The following is a 19,940-nucleotide window of genomic DNA, read 5'->3' on the forward strand; positions in this document are numbered from 1 at the left end:
TTACAAATCTAAACGTACCTCCCCTGCTATGACAGTGATTACTTATGTTATCAACAAAAGTTATGTTGTATATATATATATATATAATGTCTAAGGAAACAGAGCAACAGTAAATATTAAATTCTCTTTAGAATTTCTTTTTTTTATATTTTGAAACATTCTATTTTGGAATTGCTGTCTAAAGAGCAAAACTCTCTGATTTTCTAAGACAGTTTCTGTGGAATATATTAAAAGAACTCCTCCCTTCTCTCCCTTCCTTTTTTCTTTCTCCCTCCCTCCTTCCTTCTTTCCTTCATTCCTTCCTTCTTTCCTACCTACCTGCCTACCTACTTTCTACCTTCCCGTCTCATAATTAGACTTATGTAGCTAACCGTGTCTCTCTTTTAGCTTGGGCAGCTATTAAACACAGAGCCAAATCTGATCTCAAACATATCAGGTCTGTAGGTCTTTATCATGTGCACTTTTTTCTTTTCCTGATATTGACCTGATCTTTTCTTGATTTTCACTCTATTTATATTTTCCTAGACTTGATTCTTTATTACTATTTGCCTTTTACTATTATTTATTTATTTAGTGTTACTGTTGTAGGACATTTGAAATCCTGTATGGAAGAAGATTGAGCGTATATAAACAAACTCTCCCAAGACCCCTCTGCTTTTGACATGGGATAAATGAGGTGACATTTTGTTACTTCGTCATAGACTTGCATTGAGAACTCAATGAAGAGTAACAACGTTCCTTGAGGATGAAATGGGATTTTCAAATGATAAAACATAGTAAGTGCTTGAATAATGCCCTGGGGATTTTTAGCTCAAGATCTGTTGGACATGGTAACTGAAAGGTTAATACAAAATCACACTGCCTGAAAATTGAAAGTTAGATTCCAAAAAGTTAAAATTGACTTAAGTATAATGACAGGAAATATGCACAACACTAAGGGCAGCCAAAAAAGAGTCACAGCTGCTGATTACTTTAGAATGAAGGAAAGCGAACGTCCTAAAAACGCAGCCCTGTAGTAGCCCAGCAGTGTTAAACTACGCGTAGCCGCCATTCTTTCTCTCGCCTACCTTTTGTTTTTCATTGTTATGGTTCAGCTCAAGGAATCAGTATAATCCAGTTCCAGAATGTGGCATATCTTCACTTTTCTTTTTTGGTTCTGACTGAGAGCTGAGTCTTCTCAAATGCTGGGACAGAGTTCCAGTGAGCCCAGTGAGTTACTGTTGAGAGGAAGCCATCTCCTGCAGATGCATCATGGTGATCTGCCTACACTAGAACACCACTTTCACCTAAGGACTTACACCTGTGTAAACCTTGTACCATTCTGTAGTCTCTCAAAATCTATGAGGAAAAAAAAAATCTGTGGTGCAGTGTTTAAGAGTTTAGCTGCCAACCAAAAGGTCAGCAGTTTGAATCCACCAGTCACTCCTTGGAAACCCTATAGGCAGTTCTACTCTGTCCTATAGGGTTGCTATGAGTCAGAATCGACTCGATGGCTATGGGCAATGCGACTAAAAAGAAAATCTTACCTTATCATAACCAATAGTAGCTACTGGAAGCAAATATTTTTATAAACCACATTGAGCAATTGTTTGATTATATCATTAGTTCAGGGACACTATTTTAAAAAATCTTCCCAAGGATTATATAAAATAAAAATCTGGCTTCCTTAAAATCTCCAAGGGTCAGATAGAACATTTATACAAAGCAAACACTTTATAAATTTTAGTTGACAACTCTCTGTGTCTTTAGCATTCATTGGTATTAAAGATTGAAACGTGTCCTTCCAAAAATCTGTGCGGAAATCCTAACCCCTGTGCTTATAAATATGATTCCATTTGGAAATAGGTTTTCTTTTGTTATGTAAATGAGATCGTATCAGTATAGAGTGGATCCTAAGCCTAATCATTTCTGACTTATAAAAAGAGTAGAACAGACACGGAGAGATACACACAGGGGTAAGACATAAGCTAAAGAACACCAAGGAATGCCAAAGAATGCCAAGGATCATAGGCAGATACTAGAAACTAGGAGAAAGGTTTACAGAGGGAACGGATACAGCCCAGACCCTGCTTTGGACTTTTGGCTTCCAGAACAGTGAGAAAATAAATTTATGTCTTTAAGGCCACCTACTTGTAGTATTTCTGTCATGGAAGCACTAGGTAACTAAGACACTTGGGTTGGCTCTCCAAATTTGTTCCTCACCTCTCTACTTTGTAACAGGTTCTGTGAACTGCCTTTAAAAAAATTTTTTTTAATTTTTTATTGTACTTTAGGTGAAGGTTTAGTTTCTCATAAAATAGCACACATAAAACAATACACATATTGTTTTGTGACATTGGTTGCCAACCCCGTGATGTGTCAACACTCTCCATTCTCGACTTTGGGTACACTATTTCCATTTGTCCAGCTTTTCTTTCCCCTCCTGCCTTCTCGTCCTTGCCCTTGGGCTGGTGTGCCCATTTAGTCTTATATACACGGTTGAGCTGTGTGTATTATTGTTTGTTTTATGGGCCTGCCTAATCTTTGGCTTAAGGGTGAACCTCAGGAGTGACTTCAGTACTGAGTTAAAAGGGTGTCCAAGGGCCAGACTCTAGGGGTTTCTCCAGTCTCTGTCAGACCAGTAAGTCTGTCTTTTTTTGTGAATTTGAATTTAGTTCTACATTTCTCCTCCAGCTCTGTCCAGGACCCTTTATTGTGATCCCTGTCAGAGCAGTCAGTGGTGGCAGCCGGGCACCATCTAGTTGTGCTTGACTCAGCCTGGTGGAGGCTGTGGTAGTTGTGTTCTAAAAAAGGAAAAAAAAACCCATTGCCGTTGAATTGATTCCAACTCAAAGCGGCCCTATAGGACAGTGTAGGACTTTCCCATAGAGTTTCCAAGGAGCAGCTGGTGGATTCAAACTACCGACCTTTTGGTTAGCGGCCGAGCTTTTAACCACTGCTCCACCAGGAACTGCCTTTTCTCCAGATACATGGTTATAATCTTAGGGCTTTCAGAAGACCTGATAATACAATGTGAGCTGCATCTACCCTCTCCACAGTTGATTGGGTGAACATCCAACCCACACTAGATCAAGAAAACCCTTCACAGGGGGATTCGGAATTAGAGCAAAGAGATTCCAGTCTTAGTCTAAATTGTCTTCTAAAGAGAGGAGATGTAAACCTGGGGACTGTGGCTAGTCATATTCCCCTCTGTGGGGAAGAAAAAACACATGTGCTGAAAGAGAGAAAAGTGATCCAGAAAAGAGTGAGAGGTAAGCAGAGGGCTGCAGAGAGAAGAGAGAAAGAAAGACCTGAAGGCACTGGAGTCCGCGGTTCCAGTTTGCCCTGAGACCCACCTACATATCTGTCCTTGGATTCTGCAAGACCTTTCACATATACACATATGCCCTCCTTATAATGACTTGCCCTCTTTTGAGGTTAAGGTAGCTTTAAGGGTTTCTCCAAGTGATCGAAGACTTTTGTTCAAGGGCACAAAACTTAAGAGGTAAAATTGAGCCAATCTGTTGGAACTGCTTTAAATTTGCTCAGTAAGGGCAAGTCTCTTCCTCATTCTAGGTCTTCACTCTTGGCTGGAACTGACCATCAACGTTCCCTTTGCTGAATATTTCATTCAAAAGACTGAAAACAAAAACCAACGCCTTTGAGTAAATTTGTTTATTTTCTTTTAATACAACAGAGAAATAAAGATCCCACAGACCCTTAATGTATTGTTTTGAAAACTAAAACCAGTTGCCATTGAGCCCATTCTGACTCAAGAGGACCCCCTGTGTTATCAGAGTAGAACTGTACTCCCTAGGGTTTTCAATGGCTGGTTTTCCAGAAGTAGATCACCAGGCCTTTCTTCTGAGGTGCCTCTGTGTGGACTCAAATCTCCAACTTTTTGATTAGCAGCCAACTGCATAAACCATTTGTACCACCCAGAGAGTCCATAAAAACTACATTTTAGTCTTTCTGTCCAAATCTCAGGCCAAACCTAGTACTTACTATGCTGTCAATCTTTTGTAAAAAATTCAGCGCTCAAGATTAGAAAAATGGGCATATATTGGCATAAAATTTTTTAAAATGTATTTTAGTTTGTATTTCTGAAAACTGGGGAGATACCTTATTTTATGAATAAAAGAGTTTTCCAACATATAGAGACTTCTCTATCTGCTGGACTTTTTAAAATAGAGATTTACCATTAAAAGTTGTACCTTTTGGTTGACTTTTTACAACTATAGGCACACATGGATTGACAAGAACTGACTTAGAGTCATGGAAATAGAATGGAGGAAACCAAAAAGTTTCATCTTTTCATGTGGCAGGTAAGGCATTAGGACTCAGCATGATGAAAAGACTTGTCCTTATTCAGCAAGCTTGAATCAGAGTGAGAGCTAGAATGCCTCTCCCCCAACCCCCAGCCCAGTTCCTTTTCTACATGTCACAGGGGCATTCAACAGTAAAGTCGTCTGTGCGCTTGCTGCCCCCTTCTTCTAACAGGTAGATTGAGATGCTGGGATCAATGTAATTCAATGAGGGCAGCACCTAAACAATGATCCATAGGGTCTCTGTGTGGGAGAGTGTGGGACGGGTAGAGAGAGAGACGGATTGAGAGAACGTTGTCATGGGAACACAAAGGCAAATCACAAGCTGAAAAAGAATTGAAACCCATCCGCCATCTCAGGCTTTATTTATTCGAGTAATAAATCAAGACATCTGTGTGAAAACCAGTGCAGCGTAAAATAGACTAAAGACAAGATTTTCAACCAAATCAATACTGTCCTCTAAATACCAAGATGTTTGAAAAGGGGATGCCTCACTGTGCATTTATCTACACGCTGTTACAATTACTGTGAGAGCATTTATGCATGCTCTCTCTTTGTTCTATTTCATTTTAACAATTCCAAGGTACTAAAAATTCTGAGAATTTAAAAATTCTAAGGATTAATAAAAAGACAGAATTATCTGGAGCACCATCATATAAATGAGCAGTACAGATTCTAAATCATGACAAGCCAGGAAAGTCCAACAGGCTTGGGTAATTAAGGATTTACCCAGTTGAGGTAAATGACCTGTCTTAGGGGTTAAGTAGACCAGAAGGTCAGTGCTCAACTCCCAGAAGGGGATAGCATTCAAGCAGAAACTGGTCAGAGGAGGGAATACAAATCATTAGAGGCCAGCTTACAATTCTGGCCCCTGACATTCTGTGGTAGAAATCTGTGTTACTGCTCAAAGAAAAGACTCTCTTATATCCCTGGATACTGGTATTAAGCAGCCTTTCAAAGGTTCATTCATTCATTCATCTGACAAATTTTTAAGTGCCTACTTGGAAACCCAGTGGAGAAGTTCTACTCTATCCTATAAGGTCGCTAGGAGTTGGAATCAACTTGACAGCAACGGGTTGGTTTTTGGGGTTTTTTTTTTTTGGACTACATGCCAGGCACTGTGTTACTCACATCCATAACCATCCTGGCCCCCCACTGAAACTCCAGTTCTGCCTTGAAGGCAAGCCTGCTGGGTGTAATTTTCCTGCAGTGGTTAGACAAAATAATTAATCTTTAGAAATAAGCTGAAGTTTTAGATGATATTCAATCTAGTTTTAAAACTTTTATTTTGTTAAACAGTTTAATTCCATACCATAGATTTGTAGTTATCATAAAATGTAAGACTTAGCTTTGTTTAATGAGTTGTCTGAAGCCACACAGCTAGTAAGTTGGTAGAACCAGTGTTTATTTTCATCTCTTGAATCACACTTCTGGTGAACTTTACTCTAAATAAGAACTTTCTACCAAAGAACTTACAGACTTACATTTCACACATGGGTTTTATTATGAGGAGTAATCATCTAAAACACAGAGAGTTAAAAGTCTTTTTCCCTAGTTTAGGGCCCCATCTAGGCCTATACTGCTTTTCCATTCATTAGATCAGTGAATAATGTACCGCTCACTGCCCCTCTTTCACACAAGCTTCCCCAGTGGAGGCTTGCTCATTCTCATCCTTGCTCATTCTCACCTATCCTCTACACCCTGAAGACGGCTACAAGATGGTGAGCAGAACTCAAAGAGTTGATTGCTTTTGAGGATCTGTGGTGAGAGGAGAAGGAAAAATGGGAGATCAAAACAGAGAATCTAAACATTTAAAGCCATGGATAAGAATTTTATAGAAGTGTTTATAAAAGAGTTTTTATAAAAGGGTTTATAAAAGTGGTATTTTGGGGAAATTCAAAAAATATATTCATCACTAGTTTTCTAATGCCATTTACATAGTAAAAGTCACTGTTATTTGAAACATAAAATATATAAGATACGAAGACCTAATTTAAAAAAATATTAAAAAGATTTGTAGAAATTTCCCAAAACTACTGTAGAGAAAGCTGTTTTTTCTTCTCTTTTGGCTTGTGCCTATTTTCCATGTCTTCGTACCTTTAGTCCCCAACTCAAGTCAAACATCAACAGTTCCTCAGGTTCCCACAGAGGGGCAGCAGAACATGGGGTCCAAGAGATCATCAGAGAAGCCTCTGGCCCCAGAGCATGGAACATTTTCTGATTCACACTAACAAACAACAGGAATGTTAACAGCTCTCAGCTGGCATCACCCAGAGCTGGAACTCTACGTCCTCCAAGCCCAGGCCCTCGCTGCTTCTAGAAGGCTGGCTGTGCACATTCACACAAGACCAGCTAAATCACTAGACCTGGTACTCCTGAGGTTCATTCTCCTGCATTCTCTACCAGAGAAATTAGGAGTACAGTACAGACCACCAAACCAAAACCTAACCCAATGCCATCGAGTCGATTCCAACTCATAGCGACCCTATAGGACAGAGTAGAATTGCGCCATAGAGTTTCCAAGGAGCACCTGGTGGATTCGAACTGCCAACCCTTTGGTTAGCAGCCGTAGCATACAGACCACCAGCCACCAGGAAATGCCAGCTGTCCTCCAAGGAAATCTCACCAGCTGGAAAGACTGTGAGAAGCCTGAAAGAGCCCTAGCCTAAGAGCAGAAGGCTTGAGCTCCAGTGCTGAGTTGCCACCTCCTAGACTTTAGCCTCAGGGAGTTGCTAATCATCCTCAAGCAACTATCTCCTCATCATTGAAACGGGGATGGTGATAACTTATATTCTCACACAGTTTTGGGGTTCTAAAAAGAGGAAATACTGTCTATGGAAGCCCTCTGTTGATCATAGAGTGCTATAAGTATTTTTACTAAAGCCCTGTCACAGAACAAACAAGAGAGCTAACCAATGTGATTACGTGCAATCACTCTTCGTGATACGGGAAGAATGCAAGGCAACAATTTTCACTCTGGAACCCATGAAGTTTCAACAATGAGAGAATAAATTTCACCATATGGAGTAATGCAATAAAGAAAGTTTATTCTTAAGATCTAGATTTTTCGGCTTGGAAAGTTGACACAGGTTGACCTCATCCCGCAATGCATCCTACAAAGTGTAAGAATAGATTTTGCTTCTATGTAACCAATATTTCACTTTAATAAATATAATTAATCACATTTTTTCATGAGCATATCAACTGAAAGGTCCCACTGTGGATAATCAAAGGTCTCAGCATTCATAGTTGACAAGAGGACGTTTTGAATCAGCCTTCTGCCACTTTGCTGTGATTCATACAGCTAAATTCCAAAGCATAAAAGGAGCATGTAATTCTCATACACAAATCTCACAAAGCCAGAAGGCACTGCAGTCTTCCTAGGGCTAGACAGATGCAACACTATCTCTGTCTATTTTTCTCCTTTCTCTAACACTCAACACTGGGCTGGGGTCTCTTGGCTAATAGCTGTAAGGACTGAGAGAACGTGGCTTCTCTCAAAAGCCTTCAAGATCCGTAGGCATCAATTTCCCAAATGCCCCTCTCCACATGGAAGAAGGAATCACAAAGTCTGACCAGCAAAATCAAGAAATCTGTTTTTGCGGCCATGCTTCTTTCTGGGTGGCCTCCTGGCCAGACCAGCACTGATAACAGGGACCTTCAGGTGGAAATCACTAGATGCTCAAGATCCACCCTATGGTGACACCTCTAACTCCCTGGTTTCCTGGCCCTATCTGCTGTCTGACTAATTTTGTTTCTCCTCTCCCTTAAAATAGGGCTACTGCCTGCCCCTTTCACTGGTACAACACTTTTAGTGGGGAAATCTCCATTGCAAATGTCAGCCAGACGGCATCATCAGTGTTTTCAAAATGAGAAAACCAAAACTCAGAGAGGTCTGGAGGCTTCCTAGAGGTTAGGACTTGAACCTGGGGCTTTTAACTTTTTAGCCAGTATGTGAGGCCGGTGGTGGCTGAGTAGGCCGACAAGACAGAGAACCACACACTTGGACCAATGCCCAAAGCACCTCTTCTCAGAGAAACGGTAACAGCTCTGAGGCTTTGGTCAATGCCAGAAAGGGGAGAGAAAGAGTGGAGAAACACGGGTTTTTCAAGTCACCAGAACAGCATTAAAGTACACAAATAATTACCGTATGACCCCAAATACAGCGACTGGACTCTGACGCACTGGTATGTCATTCCTCTTAAATCCTCGTAGGAAATGAGAGATACTGGAACTAGGATGGAATGTAAACTATTTCTTGAGGAAGCACGCTAGCATCTCTATTCTTACAAGAATTCTCCTTGAAAAAGAACTTGAACTTATCCTTTCTTTCCGGTTCTTAGCTATAGCTACCCGTGTCCACTATATGAAAAGAGAAAAGGAAAACAAATGGTGGGTTGGGACACTGTAGAAGACATAGGAGAGAGGCACAGAATCTTGATGAAACGTCATCACTTCCAAGCCCATGGAAGGCACCTTTCCCATGTTGTGAATCTCATCATTTCTCCTGTGACTTCCTGGACAGTCTCCTCCACGTTGCCCACCCCCATACACACACTCCAAGAGCCCCCCACCCCGATTCTGTCCCACCCTTCCAATCCCAACACACACACTCTTTTCTCACCTCTGCCCCCATGACCCACAGAAATGTAAAATTTAGCAAGATAACCATGCTGCTGGGACAGGGAGAATGATAGTATAATTTTTAATTTTGTCCATAGTTTCAGGAGTTGTGCACCTGAGCTGGGTAGAGAGAGCAGGGTGGGCCTTGGGCACAGCACAGTGGGGAGGTTGGGTCCGAGATGCAGAGAATAACATGCTAACAATAAGGCATGGCTGTGATCAGAGGCAGAGCCCATAAGAGCTAGAAGAGACCCTGGAGACCATAGAGGCCTACCCTTCACCTTTCCAATGGGGAGATGGAGGCTAGGGGTTGATGCCCAAGGCTACATGCCAGTTAGTAGGGGGTACAGGAAGAAGACGTGGGGACCTAGAAATTTAAGTATGCAAGGATGACTGTAGGATGTTGATAATTTTCAAAGCTGTAGCTCCAGTCTGGGAACTTCTACAAAACACGCTGAAGCTTTCATCAAATTTTCCAGTGCCCATTCTGAACACAGGTTTTGCTCCTGCCCTTGTCTTTTTGGAAGGAAGGAAAGGATTTTTACCTAGCCACCTCTCATTGCCCTCACCTGAAATCGGGGAAATGAAACTATTTCACAGGGTGGTTACAAGGATTAACGAGATGTGAGAAAGCACCCAGCATAATGGCTGGTACATCACAGGGTCTCCATAAATGTGGTATTTCCATTTCCCTCCCCTCCTGTCTGCCCCTATAAGCTATAGACTTCTGTAATGGACTTTTCTTCTCCCATCTTTGGCAGAAATACTGGGAAGGAGTCATTCATTGTCTCCCTCCAAACGAAACATTGCCAGGGGACTGGGGAGGTGGCAGAAAACAGAGGAAAGAGCCAGGACCAGGCCTGGGGGACAGTGCCCAGTGGATTTCTCTATTATCGGAGGCATAGCCCATTCACAGCTGAGAGGAGACCTAGGTGTGAGGAACAGTGAGCCACAGGGAGCATCCCTGTCCCCTCTCTCCATTCTCTCTTCTGCTGGTGGTCATGGGAACAGCTGAGAGCTGGGGCCTAGAAGTTTTAGCCACGTGCAAGTTCTTACCTTGAGACGCAGAGCAGCAGGTGGGGCCGGGTAGATCTTGCTGGTCTGAACAGGTGGGCAGTATCTGCAGAGCTGAGCCCTCCTTGCCCACACTGCGGAGCCTGTGCCCTCTTCACAGCTTTTCGGAAGTACCCTGAAGGACGCGCCACCTCTCCGCAGCACTGCCCTTTCATTCCTGTGAGCAGCATTGGCCAAAGTGGCCTGTGGAATCGAGCAAACTAAGGCATCCCTGGATGAGTGGTCCATGCTCCACAGGCCCTGAGGGGCAGAGGTGACCGGCCAGTGCTCACAGCTCACGAAGGGGCTGCTGCTTCCACGGCTCATGATCAGAGCTGGCCTAGGACGCCTGCATGGCAGGGGTAGCTGTCCAAGTTTCCCAGAGGCAGGGGCCAGGCAACGCCTGTGATGTGGGGATCCACAAACACCACCCCTCCTCAGGTCCAGATCCTGGGGCTTTTCCACCCCCTCTTTCTTCTCCTTCAGCACAGAGCAACTGAAAGCAGCTGGTGTCTCTGTCTCATGGCCCTCCCCATGCAGCGGGCGCGAGGGCGGAGCAGCCAACCCCTGTGTGCGCCTGAGGTCTTGGCCTGCCAAGAAGCCTGTCCTGGGACTCCGGAAAATGTGTCCCTCCTCCGGCCCCCCTAGGGCTGCTTTCCAGGCTGCTGCGGCTGGATGCAGGGCGGGGAGAGCTGCAGCGGGGGGGGCCTGCAGCTGGATGAAGAGGAAGGAAGTTTTCATCTGCAGTTGCTGAGGCTGCTCAGCCATTTCCTCCAAGGGGGCAGGGCTGGTCCTTGCCAGGGTTGAGTTTCAGACCTCAGTGCCCAGGGATGCAAACATCGGCAGCTGTGGGCAGACGTGACTCAGCCCCATGGTTCACCGACACCCTGAGGAGGCAAAATGACACACCTTCAGCACCAAGGGGGGGCTTCCACAGACGGGGATCAGGGGCTAGTTTTGGCTATGGACCTGGACTCACTGCACTCTTCATAGAATCACAAAAACCGACAGATTGAGGGAGAATGCCCAATGTGGAGGCGTGATAATCTGGAAGCAAGGGGTGAGAGGGGACAGTCAAGATTTCATCTTTCACCTTTGTGTGTCTGAGTAGAATTACTTTTGTTTTTTAACCGTCCCCCTCATATTTGAACTAAAAACAGTACAGTTATTGATTTCACTGCTTAATCCTGGACTCTGTATTAGCTATACTGGCTGTTTGATGTCTGAACTATGAGACATCATGTGGTTTATACATGAAGCCTCTAATAAACTTCCATGTGTATGTTTAATCTACCAAGTTTGTATTGATTTCCACTAAATACTTTTAAGGTCTTTATGATAAAAGGTATGACAAATGGTCGTACGCAAATTTAATGCTTTAATAAATTTTCACTTCAAATCTTGTGGCTATTTGGGGCTTCACCAGGGATCGTCCTAGCATCCCACATCAAAATAGTTGCTATGATTAAATAATAATAATTTAAAAAAGGAGAAAAACAGAAAGTAAAGATAAAAAAAAAAAAAATCTATGAGAAAAAAAAATCCAGGTAACATATCAGGGTAGTGAAGAATTTTCTGATGCTTTAGCCTCCTTAACATGAGAACAATAGTCCTGTTTTTTAATTTAAGAAGATGTTCATACCTGACAGACATTATAAAGAAATCATCTGAAAATTCAGTTGAGTGATTCACATTTAGAGTGGTTACTACAGGCACAGTACACCTCATAATGGAAAAGAACCTTTGCCAAGTCATGCTGACCTTGTTCCTGTAGAGAGAAGGTCAGGGGGTAGGAAAGCTCTGTTCTTTATCAATTTGAAATAATCTGACTAAAAACGAACCAGGAAATCACCCTCTGAGGTAAAGTGAGTTTACGGCCCAGAAAATTTGCTGCTCTGTGGCACATCTAGCCTGAGTTGTCTTTTCCTCCCCAGCTTCTCGCCATTGCCTCACGTTGGCAGCAACTCTGGAATAATCAAGGGCCACAGCACTGGCTGATGACCAGTGGCCAGCATGAATGTTTGGAAATTATCAGGATGGGTGGTTGGGATCCTATGTTGGTTCTCCTTGTTAACATTTTCACACTGCTTTTTCACCCAAGGTTATGGTGGGCTCTGCCCACATTTCCAGACAACTGACAAACGACTCGGTCTACATCTTTTCAGAAATGTGTCCAAAGCTGTCTGGGCCAGCTATCCCTTTATAGCAAACACCACTATAGAGAAAAATTCTGCAAAACAATATTTTGTTCCGGACTTAGACTCATCATTGCAATAATAATATGCTAGTTATATCAGCTACACTAATTTTCAGCAAAATCCTAGGTGAGGGATTTTCTAATCCTCTGTATGCAATTTTCATACCCTTCTATGAAAGAACTTTAGTACTTGAAAATTGTAAATCACTCAAGAAATACTAGTTTGTTAACGTAACACACTTCTGTGAAGCAGGTGGCATTATTTCCATTGTACAGTTGAGGAATGTGAAGCTCAGGAAAGTGAAATAATTGCCCAAAGCCTTTTTACCACAACAGCCCCCACGTCAGCAGGGGCCTGAACGGTCTATCAGATGAGAAGTTTCACTTCAGTCCCCTTATTCCTTTCCACCTCAAGCACACAACTTCTGAATAAAATAATATACCAAAGAAACTGTGGTGGTTGTGTGTCCAGACACTTCTCTCTGCTTTATTAGCAAACTCACCACAGAGATGACTACTACCAAATATTTCATTCCTAGGTTGTGGGGGCTGGAATAGGAGAAAAGTGAAGGAATAACAGATGCTACATTACAGCTGACAGGAAGATTGTTAGGACTTAATTGGAGGGCACACGTAAAACACCTCCTTAAATATTTCGGACACCCTTACTTTTTGGAGGACACTTTTAGTGGGCTGGGGTTTTGCATGAGAGGTAGGAGCTAGCGTCAGAGAAACTTGAGTTACTGCTGCTGACGAAAATAACACAGTGACTGACAGCATGTGCTTTGGTGGCAGGGAGACTTTTGTCTGAACTCTGCTTCCACTGTGTGGCTGTGTGACCTTGGGCAAGTTATTTAAACTCTCTGACGGTCAGTTTCTTCTACTCTAAGATGACGATAATACTACCAACTTTATAGGGTGTAGTGAAAATTAAATGGGAGTGTATATAAAGGACTTACTTAGCATTTTTTTTTTAGTTAGCATACTTCCTGGCTCATAATAGATTTCCAATAAATATTAGCTACTCTCAGAATTTATACCTACATACTGTTGAGGTCTGGAGAAACTTAGTTTATCCAACATAACAATTTAAGCTGCCTCATGAAATGTATCTTTTTTTTTTTTCTACCTGCAGTGGGCAATCACATACATGTTTTTATACTTCCTGTCTGAGAGGTAAGCATCTAAGAGCCCAGGAATTAATTGGGATGAGGGAAGAGTCAGCAATGGATTTGGGGTTAAAAGACATGGATTTGAGCCCTGATGTAACCATTTCGTAGCTGTGAATCATAATACATCTCTGAGCCTCAGTGGACTTACCTGTGACACAGCAAAATAAATTTCTGCCCTGCCTACCTTACAAGATTGCTCTGCAGGTCAAATGTGATAATCTATGTGATAATCAAGAGCACTTTGTAAACACAAAACTGGTACAGATTAGGTCACATCAAAAGTTGCAATGGCTGTTATAATAATGATGGTAAAAATAATTTTAACCTAAATCATTGTCTTTAGTATCTCAGAAAACTCAAGTTTTCTTGCTTTGAAAGGATTCTAAGTTGACTTCCTATTTCTCTGCCACCACTGACCTTCAAGTTTCATAAACTGTGAATGCAAACAAATAATTTAAATTGTAGCCTATTTTTGCTAATAATTTCTCTCATACTGTAGAGAGAAAGAACATTCTAGAATTTTAACAAGGATGGAATAGAAAGTGGGCACTTGAGAGGGCACTCACTTCTCTCACTTAAACCTTATGAAGTAGGCATATTTTGGATATGAAGAAGGATAAGATAGGGGAGTTAAGTAACTCGTTTAAAGCAGCATAGAGAGGACAGCAGTAGTTTAGATTTGCATCTAGGTCTGGCTCTTTCCAAATCTCTCTACTATTGGTGGACCTCATCCACACAGATTGTCTAGCTTGTCTGTATTCCTATTTCCAAAGCCCGGATTCCATGGAAGTATCCACCAGCCCCACATGAGTTGCCCTTGTTGAACAAGGAGCTGTACCCTCCCTAGAGGTATTTATTTCCCTGGTGTTCTTGAAAGCTTAAATAATTCAATACTTTACAAAAAACTTTACCTTATCAAGATCTGCTGTCTAAATTGAAGAAAATGAATTCTTCCCAAAAAGCAGTAGTTCCACAGAGTGTCAGAGATCCATGTTTTAGGAAGTCCCAAGGATTTCTGGAAATGTTCCATTCAGAATTTATATCGAACTTAGCAGTCAGTCACAGCCTGCCTTCCAACTCTCCTTCATTCTCTCAGGAGGTAGAATTCACAGTTGTCTGTACTTGACAATTAAATCAGGAGCTCTCTAGAGGCACTGTCCTCAATTCTGTTGTTACATGTTGGGCATTCCCAGCTGATAGGAAGGAGAGTAGTAACTTATAAGGATGTATTTGGAAAATGAGTTAGCGGCATTCTTGAGTCAAGAAAGAATGCGAGAGAAGGCAGATGGTAAGGTAAAATGTAGGACTGGGGGAGAGCTTGGCAGAAATGAAACCTAATGGCTGGAGAGGCATACAGAGGCTAGGTAAGAGAGGACATGGATGTTGGGAATTAACTGAAAGAAGAGACCTAGGGGAGTCAAAGCGATGCCAAGAATAATCACTGACCATTCCTACTCATGCCATATCGAATAAGACTTCAAGGTCTTCCAGGATATTCCATCTACTGGTTAAAAATATACATTCAAAATTGTACCTTAGTTTCCTCCATTATTATAAGGAAATTTGTATAATATTGAGCTTGATGTTATATTGATGATGATGATGATAATGGTGAAGAAGATGATGAAAGAGTAGAATAAGATAGATGCCATCTAATGAATGTATCTACTATATATGCCGGACACTTCCCTAGGCATTCTACATACGTTAAACTAAGTTTTGGAATCTCTCTCTCAAAGGCATGGACACTGAAGCCTGCAGAAGTTAGATTATTTGCCCAAAGTGACATGGCAAGTAAGTGGGGTGGAGGCCCAGGTCTTTTAGTCTCTAAAGTCTTGGCTGTTTCCATGATGCCACACTGCTTCCCAATTCATATATTTAGGAACCAACTTCATCTTCTGTTTTTTAGGTAAAGACCTAAAATTCGGAGAGGTTAAAAAAAAAAGACAACTTCTCTCACATCCTCTCCAATTAACAGGGCACAGCACCGCCTCATCCCCTCAACCTCTTACTCTTTCCAAACTGACTCTCCTGCCGCCATTTTTCACCTCTCCCCAAAAGCAAGCACAACTAATTTCTTCAGAAGGAGAAGATGCCATGTCAGATATTCCCCCTTGTGATTATTATTTATGGAATAACCACATGGAAAAGCTTGGGAAAAAGTCTAATTAGACAGAATCTTTCACTTCCATCCTGCTTCTATTTCTTTCCCTGTCCCCCACCTCTCTTCATGCACACACTGGCATACTGTAAGCGATTCTTCATTTTTTTCAAGTCAATATCTGCCCACCCTGGCATCTGATCACACAGGTGGACTGCTTTTGAAGTAAATGGAAAAAGTGCTTAAGCAGACTAGAGCACCAGGCCATGAGGACTTTAAACGTTCTGTTCTGTGTCATGCTCCAGATGGCCATTCCTCTCATGCATGGGTTCTAAAGCTCTTTGCACTAAGAAAGTGCTGGGCGGTTAGAGGCAGGCTCCTTGCAGCCAGGCAGGAAGCGGGCTCCATTTTACAGACAGGGTGGGGATAGGGATGGGGATGCGATGGTGGTGGTTTGAGGTGTGAGGTGTTTGTGCTCTGAGCAGCCCAGGCTCCGTGCCAGAGGCTGTGCCTCCTTCTCCTAATCTCTAATTGCTTCAGGTTGTTTCTCAGTGAAGTCATCCTCACAGGGTTATAAGTTTACTGTGAACAGCTTTCAAACAAGCTTGATTAGATGAACAGAAATTACTTTTAAGTGCACATTTTATAAGTAGTCAGAGGAGACAATAGCCCATTTCTGCCAAACTTGGTAATAGCTGCAATTTTTGTAGTGCCTTCATGACCCAAACACTTTTCATTTGTTATCCAATTTAATCCTCACAACGCTATGAGGTAGGTCATGAAGATGAAGAAACTGAGGCCCAGAGAGATTAAACAACTTGCCCAAGGTCACTAACAAGTGACATAGCCAGCACTCAAACCCTTTTTGTCATCATTCCAAACTGGGGCTCCGAAGTGCTTCCGCTCCATTCGAACGTTTCCCTTTTTTATATTTCCGCTGCTGCCCCCCCAACCTGGCCTTATTAAGCCCTTCCAGTGCTTTTTTTTTTTTAGTGCTTAGCCCACACCATCCAATCTATGTTACTAACTGCCGCTCCATCAGTCTTCTAAGGGCCCAACGTTATCATGTCATGTTCTGGGGGTTACCAATGTCTTCAGGAGAAAGATCAACTCCGCAGCTGATGATTTGCTTTTTCAGATGTTTCTCTCGCTGCTCCCCTATGTTATACTCTCTGAGACAAGCCGTGTTCCCCAAACCCACTGTGCCAAGTCTCTACTCAGACCATTGCTCAAGCTATTTCCTCCTCTACCCCTCTGAAACGTTACTTGTCTTCTGGGGTCTTGTCTAGATCCCACTACCTCTAAGAGATATTCACCAGCTACTACAGCCCTTATTAGTCTTCCCCTTTCTAGGACTTTCTACCAGTAACATTCATTTTGATGCCAACTATATATTATTCCCTGTGGTGAAACTAAGAAAGGGAGAAAGTGAAAAGACAGGAAGGAAACAAAAAAGTTTTTAAAGGTTTTGGTTTTCTCTTTTCTAACTCCCAATTCAGCCTCAAAGCCACCCAAAGTACTTCAATATTGCAACTCTTTTCAAGTAAAACATTTGGCTAATTTATAACCTTAGGTCAGAACAGCATATTGGTAATATTTTTATATTACCAGACAATAAAATTCACTGAAACGCTATCAAAATATGATTAATTCAGTAGTGTGATTGGAAAGCTAAGTATCTGATATACTAAATTATCTCCATTAAGGGTTGTTTAAATGGAGATGAAGAGGTTCTACTGGATTTTAATAAAAATCTTAATTGAACACGTATTGATTAAACACTCACTTTTCACCCTGTGGTAACATTATCCTCTGATAATAGGCCTGTATGAACGCTTTGAAGAGAGGACACAGTGGTTCTCAATCTCTCTTGGGGATTTTGACCTTATGTTTATTTCCTACTTCCTGCAAGGGCAGGATGATCTAGGAGTCAAGAACCAGTTACCTGGGTCAGTGTTAAACACAATTTCCTTTCTAAGAAAGGCATGATGTAGTAGTACCTTAAGCAACAGGGAAGGAAAAATCTGGCATCTAACAATGCCTAATAATATCTGGGATCCTTATTTATCCCAAATGGATTTGCTCCAATTTTAGATCACATTGTTCCTGGTGTGGGTTTTTAGATAAGGCAAATCAATTGTACTTCTTGATTGGTGCTTCAGGCCAAAGAAATGCCACCCACTGGACAAAAGTCTAGGTTTTGGTTTGGAGAGGAGTGATGAAAAGAAAAAAGCCCTAAACTTATTAGAGTCCTGGCCCTATGCTTCATCAGCAGCACACATGTGAAAAATTCAACTGCTGGGTGTAAAATTAAAAACTACCTGCTGTAACTCAGTGTTACTAAATAATTACCATGTTAAGGCTACAGAGAAAAATTTAAGTCCTGCTGCCCTTTTTAAAAGGGTTCCTGGGTGGGACAAGTGCTTTGTTCTTGGCTACTCACCTAAAGGGTGGCTGTTCGAACCCACCCAGCAGCACCACAGAAGAAAGGCCTGGCAATCTGCCCCTGTAAAGATAACAACCAAGAAAACCCAGTGGAGCAGTTCTGCTCTGCAACCCATGGGGTTGCCATGAGTCAGAATTGACTTGAGGGCAATGAGCTTGGGTTTTTTGGTTTCTGTCCTCTTTTAAAATAAGGCAAATCAATTGAACGACTGATATGTCTAACATCAGTGGGACATATCTCATCGCCGTGAAGTGGCACAAATTTACTATTTCAACAATTGCTGTTGGGTATCTACTGTGTGCCAGGCAACTGTGTGTTCTGTACTTCAGGGGCTACAGATGTGAGTATGGACCAGTCTGTGCCCAGAAGCAGCTTGGAGTCCAATGGGATGCTGACTACACAGATAACTGAATCAAGACACCATCAAGTTAATGCCATTAGAAGCAACAAAGCCAAAGGGACTCAGAAGATGGGAGATTACACCAGAATGGGGAGGGGCAGTAGAAGATCACCCTGCAAGAATCAGAATTTTTTTGTGATGGACTTTTGAAGATCCAGCAGAGATGAGAGAGGAGGGAGGTCAATTTAGCAAACATTTACTAAACTGAGTCTCCTTAATAGAAGGTTTCATAGTAAATATCACAATGCATCATTACAGAGTTAGTTATTTGCTTGCATAATTGTTTGAGGTCTGTTTCTCCTAACAGCAGGGTAAGCACCACGTGATTTTGTTCTCCATAGTACACCTAGTCCCTAACGCTGAGCTTAACACAAAGTACGTGCTCAGTAAATGTTTGTTAAATGAACAAGCGGTATATAAACAAACTCTTGTCTTTAATAAGCTTATAATCTAATGGGGGAGACAAAAAAATATACATCTTTAATGCAAGACCCATGTGTTACAGAGTAGAACTGCTCCCTAGAGTTGTTTTTTTTTTTTTTTTTTTTGGCTGTAATCTTTATGGAAAGCAGATCCCCAGGCCTTTCTTCTGTGGTGTCACTGGATGGGTTCAAACTGCCAACCTTCAGCTTAGCAGTCAAGTGGCAAACTGTTTTTGCTACACAGGGACCTCTAATGCAAGACAGAATGTAATAAATATTGAATAGAGGTACAAGAAGAGAAAGAAATTAATCCTGCCTCAGCTGTCAGGGAAGTGCCATTTGAGGTGGGCCATCAGGGTAGGCATTTCATCAGGTAAAGATTGGAGAGCCACATATTCAAACCTGAGGGAAACCAGAGCAAAGGCACAAAAATGCCTAATTGTACAGCAAGCTTAGGGAACAATAAGTGGTTCAGGGTGATGGAATGTAAAGCATATGGGTTTGCAATGGGAATTAAGGCTGGAGGGTTTTGTTCCAAATCACAAGGGCCTTGAAAACCAAGTTAATGAAATCTGTTGAAGGTTGTTAACGAGGGGATGACAATAAGTCTGTGAAAGACAGTTAAGTTTGTTAGTGTATTCAGTTCAGCCCTTCAGCCCAACAAACCTTTCAGTATCTGGCAGAAGCTAATTCTCACTGTGCGAGGCCTGAGGGAAGAATGGTGGCTACATGCTCACTGTGTGTCCGGTGCTCTAGACAGACAGCATTTCACTAATTCCTACACAGATGCCGCCTTCCCATGATTTAGATAAGTGAAGAGAGGCCCTGAGGCCTGAAATAACTTGACCAAGGTAGCACTCTTAATAAGGTGTGGGGCTGAGATTTGAACCCATATCTCCCAGACTTCAAAGTCATTCTCTGCAGCACTCAAGCTATGTTCCTGTCAGGAAGCAAACCATGAGATGCCTGTGAAACACGGTGTATCCTTTATGCTGGAAGAAGAGCAAAGTCAGTATGGAGCACTAAGGCTTGGTAGGGACTGGCCCTTCTATGCCAGCAGATGCAGACACTGGTGTGCAGTTCCGGGTCACTTTTACCTGACAGTCCGGGCAATATCGACAGCCCGAGACCGAGATATGAGTGCGTATGCTTATCACACATGCTCCATGCCTTTCAGAAGGAAATCGTGCAATAACAGAAACAAAGGCTTTGTTTTTCTTGA

At 42.2% G+C, this 19,940-nt stretch overlaps 1 protein-coding gene across 9 annotated transcripts in view; it reads right to left on the reverse strand.

Moving 5' to 3' along the window:
• Positions 1–19,940, reverse strand: part of PSD3 (pleckstrin and Sec7 domain containing 3) — a 739,247-nt gene that overhangs the window by 572,397 nt on the left and 146,910 nt on the right. For 6 of the 9 annotated variants that reach the window (XM_049866071.1, XM_049866067.1, XM_049866070.1 and 3 more), the window contains one exon: positions 9,984–10,867. In XM_049866071.1, the coding sequence (XP_049722028.1) occupies positions 9,984–10,748 (765 nt within the window). In that variant the 5' untranslated portion in view covers positions 10,749–10,867. Of the gene's footprint in view, positions 1–1,067; positions 1,583–9,983; positions 10,868–17,893; positions 17,914–19,940 lie in introns of those variants that run through there. The other 3 variants (XM_049866072.1, XM_049866073.1, XM_049866074.1) reach the window with 3 other exon arrangements.

The sequence above is a fragment of the Elephas maximus genome, chromosome 22 (genome assembly GCF_024166365.1).
Source record: "Elephas maximus indicus isolate mEleMax1 chromosome 22, mEleMax1 primary haplotype, whole genome shotgun sequence".
Taxonomy (NCBI): domain Eukaryota; kingdom Metazoa; phylum Chordata; class Mammalia; order Proboscidea; family Elephantidae; genus Elephas; species Elephas maximus.